Below are 13,480 nucleotides of genomic sequence, written 5' to 3' on the forward strand. Positions count from 1 at the left end.
CTTCCCATCCTTTCCTTTTAAGAAAAGGGTGGAAAGGAAAAGGGACTAAAATTAGGCCTCCATACAAAAATACAAATCATTCCTCTTAATTACATTGGTAAACATTACCTGAGCAGACATGATGACGCAGAATATGTTTCTTCTGACATCAGTGTTCATTCGCTGCTTCCTCGCCAGCTCCAGCAGCTTGTGGTCGGCTGCGGGCGCGGCTGAGGGCGCGGCTGCGGGCGGCGGCCGGCTGCCCGCCCACGCCGACCCCACTATCCACCACTTACCTCTCTCCTCAGCTATAATATACATAAGAACAATAAATAATATCCCAATCCGGTAATAATAACGAAATAACGACCCGTGAGGTTCCTGAGGGAGCCCTTGAGCTTAGTTACTCATAAACGAGGTTCAGGCTAAGCGCCATCTGAGCTCGGCCACCTCAAGGCCAGTGTATCTGTAAATGTCTCTTGAAGGCAAATAATGGCCATTCAATCACAAAAAAAAACAAATTCTATATTAACAATCTAACGCATTGATAAGCGTTACGTCTAATTCACAAAACACTAGGAATTCAAGTACTGAGTAATTTAGTTTTTATTTCAAAAAATAAATGTTCATTGCCACAAAAAACATATGACATCTTATATACAACCGTAGAGTAAAAAAAGAAATGTGGCAAAAGGTGACAAGCTCAGCTAATGCAGGGACGCCGCAGTCCCACCAGAACTTAAGTAGTAAACGCTAACTTAAGTGCTAGCACCTTTCTTTTGAAGACACCCACATTATTATATGAAAATACTGATTTTGGCCACTTATTTTATTCCATTGCTTGCGAGAAAAAAAGTCACAAACCGTTTAATTTCAACTAACCACTAAGGGACCTTTAAAAGGGTAGTTTTCAATCTTAGTTTTTAGTGTCCAAGCTTCCTTAGATACTAGATGATTCTAGATGGTTTAAAGAGTACCCCTAAGCAGGTCTTCCAGGCGGATGTTGAGTGTGGTGACAGTATGTCCCGGGCGCAGGATGCTGCGGCAAGTCTTTCTAAGTGTCTCCGCGTACGTAGGCTCGTACTGCGGGATTTTACTCAAGTTGTTGTTCTTCACCGCCAGCAGTACTTCTAGCAGGAACTTTATACGGGATCTAGATTAAAGAACTTCGTTAAAGAAAAAGCAATAAATATATACCAAGTCTTGTTTTAATTAATGATGGAAATATAATTAATATGTGACAAAAACTATATTATAAATATTGGACTTAAAAAGCTAGTACAAAATTACTTATTACCTAAACATGGGTTTTAAAACTTGGTCCTTCGAGCACGATATTTTCACATGAATTCTAATTAAGCGTTGATGATAAATCAATAATTTTGTTATTTAGTAGCTGTCATACTCAGGCTTGTCTACGGATTGTTTAAAAACTGACGGTAGAATATTGAAACGAATTTTAACACTATTTCACAAGCGCTTACAATCTGATATACGTTAACATTTTAATGCAATTTGTAATTTCAGCGTGAAGTCATTAAGACGTTATATATTTTATGGTTTTAATATTTATTTAACACTAGCTTTCGCCCACGACTTCGTCTATCCTATCTTATCCTCAACATTTTTTCCAATTATTATCGTCATCGATTCAGCAGTAAGCTACAAACTCTAATTTATTAACTATTCATATGGATTTTTAGACTTTTAGAGTCGGCCTTTCCCCGTATGCTTCCTTCTCAAAACATTTATTTAAGAGAAATAGACCAAGGAGTACTAAACACCGAGATGAATTTTCAATACTAGAGACACAATAGGGAATATGCATGTATTTTTTTCTTTTTTTAAACGATTCTACTTGTTATAAATAACCACAAAAAAAATTGACGCGAAAATATTCAACCATTGAGCTAAAAATAATAAAATAAAATTACGACCATTTTCGAGCGACTAAAACGCAACCGGAGTTGTCATAAGACGATTGACGTCAATCGTCTATTCCATTCATAACTTACGCTCAGATGTCACAAAACACAACAAAGTTTCTCAAGGTCAAAAAGTCAAAAATCGTTCATTTTTATTATTCCTGGTACAAATAAGTGGTAATTATTAATTCTATTCATTAATTTTTTATTTTAAAGTTGGTTTTGATATCGTGTTTACAGTAAAATACTTCAAGAGTGTATTTCTATATAAACTAACGTAAATGAACTGTGTATTGTGAACACAGCGACGCCATATTAGATAAGCCAGTTGCTTCTACCAATAGTGTGCGTTTTAGAAGAGGGAATTTGAAAAAAGACACTTTTTAATGATTAAATTTTGCCACTAAATCACATTATATTTAAAAAAATCTTTGCAGGACTGTTTTTGTAGTAATAAAGTATACTTAAAAAAAGTTTGGTACAACTTGGCGTCATATGCATATTGCCTATTACATTATCTTTAGTAATGTAAGTGTAAGTTGTACTTACCCGGCCGCAGCTTTATCGTTGAAGTTGGCGACTTTGGCGTGCGTGTCGTGTATGAAGGCCTTGAGCGCCGCGGGGTCCTCCCGGCGCAGCGCGGGGCCGGCGCAGCGCAGCGCGCGCACCGCGCACCCGCACCGCTTCTCCGATATCTCGTGCAGCAGACGATATAGTATATCGTACATTAGACCGCTGTGGAATATCTGAAGACATATTTTACTTCTTACTAATATTATAAATGCGAAAGTTTAGATGGATGGATGGATGTTTGTTAGCATTTGTAGCCTAAACGGCTGAACGGATCTCCATAAAATTTGGCACAGGTTTAGAGCATAGTTTGGAAGAACACATAGGCTACTTTTGATCCCGGGATAAATTACGTTTCCCGTGGGATTCATTAATTTAGTTTTTTAATGTTTACTCGATCATTCTGCAACGGTTGAACATATCATATTGAAATTTGGCACAGATATAAAACAAAGCCTGGAGTACACATGGGATAAACTTCATCCACAAGACATGTCCGGTTCCCGAGGGACACGTAGCTTTTTGTTATTTATGTAGTTCGTATGTTTTCTAGTACCACGCGAACGAAGTCGCCGGCAACAGCTCGTATTTTTTATAATTATTAAACGGCTATCTTTTAAGGTTATTTTTCCGGTGGCAACCGAATAGTTTCGGATCCGAGGTCTATCTTCAGGGCGTGTTTTCATATATATTTTGGTATGAAATGCCAGAAGAATTCTTATAATAATGTTATATTTAGCATTAGTTAAGTAAATTATTAATCTATACTCTTAAAAAGAGATAAAAATTTTATTTTTTGTATATATTGAAATAACTCAAAAACTACTGGGCCTATTTTAGAAATTTTTTTACCGTTAGAAATTTATCTGTGAGTGACATAGGCTATGTTTTTTATTATTTTTTAATATCACGCTGGTGAAGTCCGAGCCATAAATAGTTTTATAAAAGGAGTAAAGATTCTTAAACCATGTTTAAACCATAAAATAATTAAATAAAACGATATTTTTAAAGATGACAAAAAGTACAATCAGGGAATCTAGTGGTGTTACACCATAAAACATACAATCGTTTTAATATTTTGTAACAATACATAGAATATTTTACTAACCTTAAAACTATATAAATAAGCGAGACATGCGGTCAAGTTGTCGAGTCGTTTGTCCTCCACAGGCAACTCGCTGTCCACCATCTTGTCAAACATCAGACACAGCTCCTCCAGGAAATATGCACCTGCCAACATTAACACTAATTAAAATGTTGACTAGATAGACATGAGACTAATATTTTTAATATTTACGTCATTACGTCACAAACTAGTAAACGGATATCTGAAAATCGAAATAATAAAGCGGCCGCTACCCCTAAGCGTTTGTAAATGCGTTGCTAACTTTAATCAACAAAGATAGAATGATATTTCCCCTACAAATATGTCTCTTCTCACACGAAATTGCTTCCTCTTGCCATTTATTTTATTATTCAAAAAGGCTTCAAAGGGGAAGATAATTAAAATGAGTCTCCGGTACGCACATCAATAGCTAGGAATAGCTTCCACTTGGTGTGTTTTCTGTGTGGTCATATTGCGTGGGGCACACGGCAAATGTGCGTAGATATAAAAAGGACTCTACTCTTGTAAGTGTAGTTATGATATTTGTTACATGAGAGGTGTTTGTGAAAGATGTCAAGTGTGGATGATTGCTACGAGTGTGAAGTGTGTAACATCTGTGATGTGACGTGGGGGTAACTTACCGACTTCTGTGGCGACGTTGGCATGCAGCAAAGCCATCAAGGCAGCGTGTTCAGCCAGCAGTCTGTCAGGCGCAGCGGCGTGCGGTACAGCGGCGCACACCCACTGCGCACACAGCGCGCCGCTCACCGCACGCCGACTGTGACTACTATACAAACTCTCCAACGACGCACACGCCCAGTGCAAATTCGAACCTGATACCTTATTTAGAATACCTTGGAAAGAAACATTTAGTTATAGCAATGCCATTGTTTACAATTTAATTTGTACTTTGGTATATTTGAATTGATTAAAACTATTGTACTTTTTAATGTACAATTTGGAGACAGATAAATAATATAATATTATAAACTCTTTAGTTTACTATAGCATGGTACAGATAACATTTACAAGTAAGGTTAAATTCAATGGAAATGTGAATTAAATTGCACATCTTGCTGTCAAACTAGTTTATTGTCTATGGATTTATTTTGGTTATCTATTTTTAATGTCTGTGATAATAGTTTTATAGATCAAAAGGTTAAGATAAGTTTTTAAGAAGCGTATTTCATTATAATAAAATTAAGTCACACTTACTCTTAATTTGCCTTTTTAATTGCTCTAAATCTTTCTCAGAGGTAGAATCTTTGTTTCTTAAATGTGGAGGAATATAAACTCCTTTCTCTTCCTGAAATATTTTAATAAAAAATATAACCCAAATGTATTCAAAAACACATTTAAAAGCTATGTATTAATATACAAAACATGCAAATAGCTTTAGTTTTAAAGTGGCATACCAACAAATTCCTTAACTGTACTCAAACAAAAAGTTACATATTAACAATGAATATTATAAAGAGTAAATATTAGAATAACTAAAAACTACTGAATCAATTTAAAATATTCTTTCATCATTAAAACACTAAAGCGAGTAACAAAGGCTATTTTTTTTTTATAAATTTTACGCAGGCGAAATCGCAACATCTGGTTATATATAAAAGGCACTTACTTTTATAATATTGCCATCCTTGTCTCTCTTCCTGCCATAAATATCCTCCCAAACATCAGGCTTTTCTTTAGTTTTACAATCTTCTGGTGTTTCTTTACCGCTTTCGAAGTCAAATCCATCTTCACTATCACCAGATATATGCGAAACTTCGTCATCACTGAACACTTTATTTAAATCATTTTCTGATACTATTTTTTCTTTTTTGTCTGGTTTTATTTGATTTTTACCTTCATCTTCACTCATTTCCGATTCGTAATCACTTTCTACATTTTCCATATCACTGAAATCTTAAATAAGAAGTTGTCAGTTCAGTATAGAGTATTTTTAATTTGCAAAAATACATACATACTTCAATATAAAATATTATTAGTAAATGAGTTATAAACATTGTAGTCAGTTATTCACTGCGGTTATAAACTTAAAAATATAGCCTATGTTATTGAGAGATAACATAGCTCTCTAATGGTGCAAGAATTTCAAAAAAATCAAAATATTTTCTCTTTTTTTTGTAATATAAATAATCTGCCCATAAACATCTGCAATTGACAGAGGAGACGCACATAAAGGGTACATTTCCCCTTTCTCTGCGTTTATCCACCATCAAATCTACTTTTCCTTCCCATCCTTCCCACTTAAGAAGGTCTCCGGCCTCATTCTCTTTATAACATTAGTATAGAAGAGATCTTTACAGTACTTTGATATAATTTGTCATGATTAATACTTTTACTTGCAATTTAAAAATCTAGTAATAAATATAGCTTATGTTAACAATAGGTAAAGTACTTTTGTAATTGGTTTAGTAGTTTTTGAATACTTAATTACATGCAATAAATTCAAATTCACATCATAGATGGTTTTAAATTTCTTTTTAATATGCAAACAGTAGTAAATAAGATTTAAAAATTACCTTCATCTTTATTACTTCCATCATCATCATCATCATCACAATCTAGTGAATTTTCATCACTCCCCATACTATCATCTTTAGAGTATTCCGTTAAGTCTTTTATTTTTGTTGATTTCTCCTTGCTTTTAACCTTTTCCTTGGGTAATTCTTTCCCAGTAACCATAGCCAAATCTTCCTCAAAATCAGAATCTCCCACATCAGCTAAATGCTTCTCCGCTGCCACAATCTGTTCAGATGTGGTTCTATCGCAAATTTCTAACAAATCTGTGTTAGTTTGTTAAGGTTATTTACTAATATTACTAAAGTTATTTCAAAAGTTTAGATGTATGGATGATTGTTGTTTTTAGCTAAATGAATATTGTGAAGAGGTTAAGTCTAAAAGGACATGTAAGCTCTTTGCTTTTGGTTTTCTTTTTAATTCCACATTGGAGTTGTGGGCGATAGCTAATAAAATGTAATTCATTCATTTAAAATATTAATTGGATTAATAAAAGGATCTATTATTTTAAGAACATTATTGTTTTTGTAGCAAATACAATTCTATTCCATTAAAAAATATTTGACAATAACTTTCACTCGCAACTCCGTCCGGGTGGAATTAAATAAACCAAAAGCAAGTAGCCATGTGTTTTTCCAGGCTATCTAGACAGATGTAGATATCTGTGCCAATTATCGAGATCTGTTCAGTCATTTAGGCTACAAACTCTAACAAACATCCATCTAAACATTTATAATATTTGTAAGATTTTAGTTGTCTAAAGTGATTAAAAGGATACAGTCAAGTCCATCATCAGCAAAATAATTGTTTTTATTTTTAGATTTATTCAAACCAAGTTGTTTCTCTAATTTTTTAATAACTTTGTCCTCATCTTCATTAGCTTTCAGTAACATTTGTTTTCTTTGTTCTTCCATTTCTGATTTCAGTTTCTCTGTTACATTCATGTCTTTTTGTCTTTCCTTGTTAAGAATGTCCAAGAATAATGGCTGCTTTTTGTTCTTTTTCTGGCATAGATTGAAAAAAATAATATTATAAGTGCTAAAGTTTGGATGGATGTTTGTTACTATATATCCCCAAAATTAAGTAATAACAAATGTACAGTTAAAAAATTGTTTACTTTCAGTTGGTAAAGAGGTTCATAAGTGTATTTGTTATTGTTCTAGGAGAAAGTGAATTGTGACAAAATAAATAATGCAACCTTATCTTTCTTTGAACTTTCATGCTGAACTGTAGTAAGTTTCACAAACTTTCCTGGTTCAAACTTCTTCACGTCCACGACCAATTTCTTTTTGTTATAGTGCTCTTGCCTGTGTATCTTTTTTTGCTGCCTTTTTTCCTTACGTACAGCTTTACGTGTATTAACTAATTTAGGACGAGGTCCGCTTTTTGGTTTCTTCATTGTTATTAAAATTTTAAAGTAATAACACTACATTGACTATAATGTAAGGTTAGCTTAGTGTCACTGTCAAATTTTCACACCACATGACTTTGACATTACTATTTTTAAATATTATTTATGACGAAATAGTTTTCCATTTACAGCCACTTTCCAGATGTTACAATTATTATTCTACGTTAGCTATTCAAAATAAATATAAACAACAACTAAACTTAAACAGAAAAGTTATTCTTATTAAACTCTATCCATTTTCAACATTCTATCATGAGGCAGAATGTCTTTGTTCTGGGTGTTTTATAATATTCAATCTTTATCTTTGACAAATCTTTGACTTTGACAGAATTTTCCCCTGCATGATTTGAGCCTGGGATTTAGAAAAAAGATTTATTTGCAATAAATTTAATAAATTTTATAAACACGTGAATAGTCGATACTTTGGCTGTGATTTGTGACCGCCTTTTCTTCATTTTTAAAACAATTTTGCATAAGGCATGATGGTGGAAGGTTCAGCATTCACCAGAAACGATGTCTTTCAAATGGCAATTCGTGTTGCTTTTGTATCAGCCGTAACATATTTTTCTATAAAATGGCTTGTGAACCAAATAGACCCTACATCAAAAAGTCGGAAGAAAGCTGAAGAGCGGGCCCGAGAACAGTTACGCAAGTATGTATTGATCGTGGTAACCTCTTTTCAATATGTTTTAAAATTTGCGCCTTTTCTTATTCTTCGAGAATTAATTGAAAAGATGTTGAAGAAACCGACATTTTATGTTCAATTTCACTTAAAGCTTATACTATGCAATTGTATTTTAAGCTTGTGCAATAACAAAATGCAACTCTTGACTTCATATATTATCCAATAGTAAAGGAGATGGTCAGTATTATGTTTAATCTTGTAATTTTGACATTAAACAACAAAATAATACAACATTATCTTAGAACAAAGACATTATAAATAGATCTCTTTCATATTAGTCTAATTTTAGATCTGTCTAAATAGACAAATAGTGTAAGTTGTAAATACTGTGTAAGTAGTGAAATTTAATTAGTATTACAAAGTAAATCATTTAAATTTACTAGTATGTTAACACACTTAAAGCCAAGTCCTACAATTTGAACCAATTTCCCTTTAATCAAACATTACTTAAATCACTGTAAACTCTGCTTTACCGTGACATAAGTTACATTGTAAGAAAGTCATTGTAGCTGTTGCATGTGTGAAGGATGTCTTCCAGAGCGGGGCTCGGCGGCAAGCACTCGGTGGCGCTGGACAAGCTGACAGACCATGAGATGATCATCGCTTCACAGCTTGTTGTGCCGGATGAGATAAATGTGAGTTTCACTAGAAATACTCTTTATAACATACAGAAAGTGCTATGATAACACGTCAGAAAATTATGTATTTTTTGCTTGTTTCATCATTGTTTTTGTTGTTTTAGTAAGGTGTTAGCAGAATTTTGTTAATTTACAAATTCTTTTATTGTTCCAACTAAGGTCTAGGTTTGTGCTAGGAATGGTTTCTGACAATAGTGAAATGGTGGTATTCATACCCTTTACCATGTGGGAAATCTGCACCCCACATCAATACACTGTTAGCACTTTTATATTGTTATAAATGTGAATGTCTATATCAATATCAAAACTCAATGGATCTCAATAAAATTCAGCACAGAAATCTATACTTCTATACTATTATAATAAAGTGTAAACACACAATTCTTTGTTGTCAAAGATGTCAGCAATTACAGCATGTTTTTAATTTTTCTTTTAAATAAAAAACCCTAAACTCACTTACGCTTTATGCTATATATTTTCACGCTATTAAACTTACTTGGTAAAAAAATTGGATAAAAACCCTAATGTGGGAAAGAGACTATAAGTTGCTGCTAACATCAAGGAATCAAGATTACCATGGATTGCCATCATGTCATGTCATTTTGATATTTGCAATTGATGAAATAACAAATGTAAGCGATAAAATGATTTTTTTCTTAAGTACCTGCGGATGAAGCCACATAGACAGAGCTAGTAGAATATATATGAGAAGACATAGGCATAGTAAGTTTTATTAATTTCATATTGTGTTGTTTATTTCCATAGGTTAACTGGAAAGACATAGCTGGATTGGATCACTTGATTCAGGAACTTCGTGAAACAGTAATTCTGCCTATACAGAAGCGGGAACTCTTTGCTGACAGTAGACTGACGCAGCCGCCCAAAGGAGTACTGTTGCATGGACCTCCAGGTAAATGAAAAAATACATAAGCCACACTTGCTACATAATATTTAAAATTATTCTTGTTCAGTGTTCTTTTATATTTACCAGAACAATAAAAATGATGAATAAATCTATCTCTGAAATTTTTTTAACAATTTTATATTCAATTCTGTGTATACAAAGTTGAGTGACCGCTAGAGTATATTTCTAGCTGTTGGTCGTGACTTCGCCTGCGTTTTATTAAATTATAGCCTATGTTATTCACAGATAATATAGCTTTTTAATGGTGAAAGAATTTTTGAAATCAGCCTAGTAGTTTTTGACTTATTTCAATACACAAGAAAATCCAAAATTAGAAATCTTTTCTCTTTATCTATACTATTATAGTAAAGGGTAAACACACATTTCTTTGTTACCTAAGATGTCAACAATTACAGCATGTTTTTGAATAATTCTTTTCTTAATGAAAAGCCCTACATTTACGTTACGCTTTAGGCTATATATTTTATCGCCATTAAACTTATGGATATTTTGGATAATGTGGGAATGAGACCATAAGTTGTTGCCAACATCAAGGAAGCAAGGTTGCCTTGGTTTGTAATGTCATGTCATTTTGACATTTGTAATTGATTATTTTACAAATGTGAACAATGAAATGAGATTTTTATAATTTTATGCAGATGGAGTCGCATGGGAACAGCTAGTATTAGTATAGATAAAGAATAAATATACGATTTTAAATGTTATTATGTTTTTTTTTAATCACATATCTTTGTTTTTCGAGTGTAAATACATTTTTGATAGTTATTTATTAATATAGTAAAAATCTCTGTTATTCCAGGTTGTGGTAAAACATTAATCGCAAAAGCAACCGCTAAAGAAGCTAATATGAGCTTCATCAACCTGGATGTGTCGCTCCTTACTGACAAGTGGTACGGGGAGACGCAGAAACTGGCTGCCGCTGTCTTCAGTCTTGCAGTAAAACTGCAGCCGTGCATTGTCTTCATTGGTAAGTACAAATTACTCTTAAACTATGTTAAGATTTTAGATTGTGTAAGTTTTAATAAATGTTACATTTTTGGTTATGTGTATAACTAAATTAAAGAAAAACAAGGACTTTACTTATATAAATGTGAAAGTTTAGATGGATGTTTATTAAAGTTTGTAGCTTACTGCTAAATGAATCTCATTGAAATTTGGTATAGTTGTAAAGTATAAGATATCTATCTATACTATTATAATAAAGTGTAAACACACTTCTTTGTTGCCTAAGATGTCAGCAATTACATTAATTTTGAAATAAATCATTTCTTTAATAAAAAGCCCTACACTTACGTCACGCTTTAGGCTATATATTTTCACGACATTAAACTAAGGGGGTAAATATTTTGGATTAAGACCCTAATGTGGGAAAGAGACCATAAGTTGCTGCCAACATCAAGGAAGCAAGATTGCTAAGGTTTGTCGTCATGTCATTTTGACATTTCCTATTAATAATTTGACAAATGTAAAAAAAAACGTAATTTCATGCGGATGAAGCCGCACGGGAACAGTTAGTCATTTTATAATTTCACGCAGACGGAGTCGCATACGAAAGCTAATAGAATTTAAAATAATAAGTTTAGAAAAATCAATAAGTTGGTTTGTATCTGGTTTTTTAATTTTTAACATTATATTAAAGAATAAGTCAAATTAAATTTGGAAGCCATTCGGTGCCTTGATAAAAATCGATAAACATATTTATAAGATGAAGTATATCCAGAGGTAGCTGTTGCTTGCGACCTCACCCGCGTCAACTTAAACATTAAAAATATACCCTAATAGCTGTTCCCATGCGACATCATCCGCATAAAATGAAAATTTTATTTTATTGTTTACATTTGTCAAACTATCAATTACAAATGTCAAAATGACATGACATGATGACAACCTTGATTTCTTGATGTTGGCAGCAACTTATGGTCTCTTTCCCACATTAGGGTTTTTATTCAAAATCATAACCCCCTAAGATTAATGGCGTGAAAATATATAGCCTAAAGCATGACGTAAGTGCAGGGCTTTTTATTAAGTAAGAAAGGAATAATTCAAAAATATGTTGTAACTGCTGACATGTTAGGCAACAAAGAAGTGTGTGTTTACGCTTTATAATAGTATATATTACTCAGTGACAACATGGCTTTTAATGTTTTTGAGTTATTTCAATACAAACAAAAATACAAATCTTGCCTCTTTAATATAAGTATAGATAAATGAATATGAATCCAGATAAAATATATTTGTGTGTCAGACGAGATAGAGTCGTTCCTGCGCACGCGCACGCAGCACGACCACGAGGCGACGGCCATGATGAAGACGCAGTTCATGTCCTTGTGGGACGGCCTCATCACGGACAACAACTGCACCGTCATCATTATGGGTAAACTACATACATAACATCTATAATTTATACTTAGCTATATTAATATAATAAAGCATAAACACACTACGTGGCTTAGGATGTCAGCAATCACAGCATATTTTCCTATTCTTCCATTAATAAAAAGTACTACACTTACGACACGCTTTAGGCTATATATTTTTACTCTCATAGGGGGTAAATAATTTGGAAAAAATCTTAATGTGAGAAAGAGACCATAAACTACAAGTTGCCAACATTAAGGAATCAATTTTATTATGGTAACGGTAATTTTTATATTTGCGATTGAGAGACAAACATAAAAAATAAAATCTTACTTCTTACTATAATATTATAATTGCGAAAGTTTAGATGGATGGATGGATGTTTGTAGCCTAAACGGCTGACTGGACCTCTATAAAATTTGGCATTGATGTAGAGGATAGTCTGGAAGACAACATAGGCTACACACCTTTTTTTTAATCCCACGCGGACGGAGTCACGGGCGAAAGTAAAGTTATAATGAATGCGAATGAAGCCGCACAAGAACAGCTAGTATAACCTGCTTCCTCCAGGTGCTACAAACCGTCCGCAAGACCTGGACAAGGCGATCCAGCGCCGCATGCCCGCCACCTTCCACGTGCCCATGCCCAGCGAGCTGCAGCGCGAGCGCATCCTGCAGCTCATCCTGCGCACGGAGCCCGTCGCCAACGACGTACGTCACGCACACACACACATCTCTTACACATCTCATACACACCTCTACACATTTCATACATACTTCATACACATTTCATATATAACTTGTACACATTTTATAAATAACTTATACACATTTCATACATACCTTGTACACATTTCATATATACCTTGTACACATTTCATACATACCTTGTACACATTTCATATATACCTTGTACACATTTTATAAATAACTTATACACATTTCATACATACCTTGTACACATCTCGTACATACCTCGTGCTCATATTATATACCAATGGAATTGAGTTTTCGAAGTTTATTAGAAAATGCTAAATCTGTTAAAACAAAATTTGAAATGTCTCCTATTTATCTATTCTATTTTATACAATAACATTATGACCATTAATATATTCCACTTAGTTCTAATTGTAATTTAGAACAAAGCGGAAATTTAGGACAAGCGGGGGTACAGTGGGTTAACATCTCTGCGTATATAGACATTTTAATTTTAAAATGTTTACGTATTAATAAAAATAAATGCTTTTTAAATGAAAACCATGTCAAAATATCTATATAAATGTAGTTTAGTGTGCTTGCGGTAAGTTTCGGTGTGCGTGTCGCAGATCGAGTACCGGCGGCTGGCGAGCGCCA

The 13,480-nt window shown here is 33.5% G+C and overlaps 2 protein-coding genes across 2 annotated transcripts in view; one reads left to right on the plus strand and one right to left on the minus strand.

Annotated features, from left to right (window-relative positions):
* Positions 1-39: 39 nt before the first annotated feature.
* LOC106110922 (nucleolar MIF4G domain-containing protein 1 homolog) lies at positions 40-7,580 on the minus strand. The gene is made up of 10 exons (XM_013292880.1): positions 7,310-7,580; positions 6,890-7,115; positions 6,114-6,377; positions 5,207-5,493; positions 4,795-4,885; positions 4,221-4,433; positions 3,583-3,704; positions 2,454-2,650; positions 957-1,132; positions 40-287 (listed from the first exon to the last, which is right to left on the minus strand). The coding sequence occupies exons 1-10, from the start codon at positions 7,508-7,510 to the stop codon at positions 52-54; spliced, it is 2,013 nt and encodes a 670-aa protein (XP_013148334.1). The 5' UTR covers positions 7,511-7,580; the 3' UTR covers positions 40-51.
* Positions 7,581-7,842: 262 nt separating this feature from the next.
* LOC106110739 (ATPase family AAA domain-containing protein 1-like) overlaps positions 7,843-13,480 on the plus strand; it is a 7,576-nt gene continuing 1,938 nt past the window's right edge. Inside the window, 7 exon segments of the mRNA XM_013292636.1 lie at positions 7,843-8,174; positions 8,734-8,842; positions 9,611-9,755; positions 10,570-10,737; positions 12,016-12,144; positions 12,699-12,838; positions 13,453-13,480. The exon segment at positions 13,453-13,480 is cut by the window's right edge and continues 21 nt beyond it. Coding sequence (XP_013148090.1) covers positions 8,002-8,174; positions 8,734-8,842; positions 9,611-9,755; positions 10,570-10,737; positions 12,016-12,144; positions 12,699-12,838; positions 13,453-13,480 — 892 coding nt within the window. The 5' untranslated portion in view covers positions 7,843-8,001.

The sequence above is a fragment of the Papilio polytes genome, unplaced genomic scaffold, assembly GCF_000836215.1.
Source record: "Papilio polytes unplaced genomic scaffold, Ppol_1.0 DF824191.1, whole genome shotgun sequence".
In the NCBI taxonomy this organism is placed as follows: Eukaryota; Metazoa; Arthropoda; class Insecta; order Lepidoptera; family Papilionidae; genus Papilio; species Papilio polytes.

Excerpts from the sequence above, each read along its gene's own strand:
- LOC106110922 (XM_013292880.1), bottom strand. The coding sequence starts at position 7,510 with ATGAAGAAACCAAAAAGCGGACCTCGTCCTAAATTAGTTAATACACGT. Across the intron at positions 6,378-6,889 it reads TGCTGATGATGGACTTGACT|ATTTGTTAGAAATTTGCGAT; the intron begins GTATCCTTTTAA and ends AAACTAACACAG. Across the intron at positions 2,651-3,582 it reads CTTATTTATATAGTTTTAAG|ATATTCCACAGCGGTCTAAT; the intron begins GTTAGTAAAATA and ends ATATGTCTTCAG.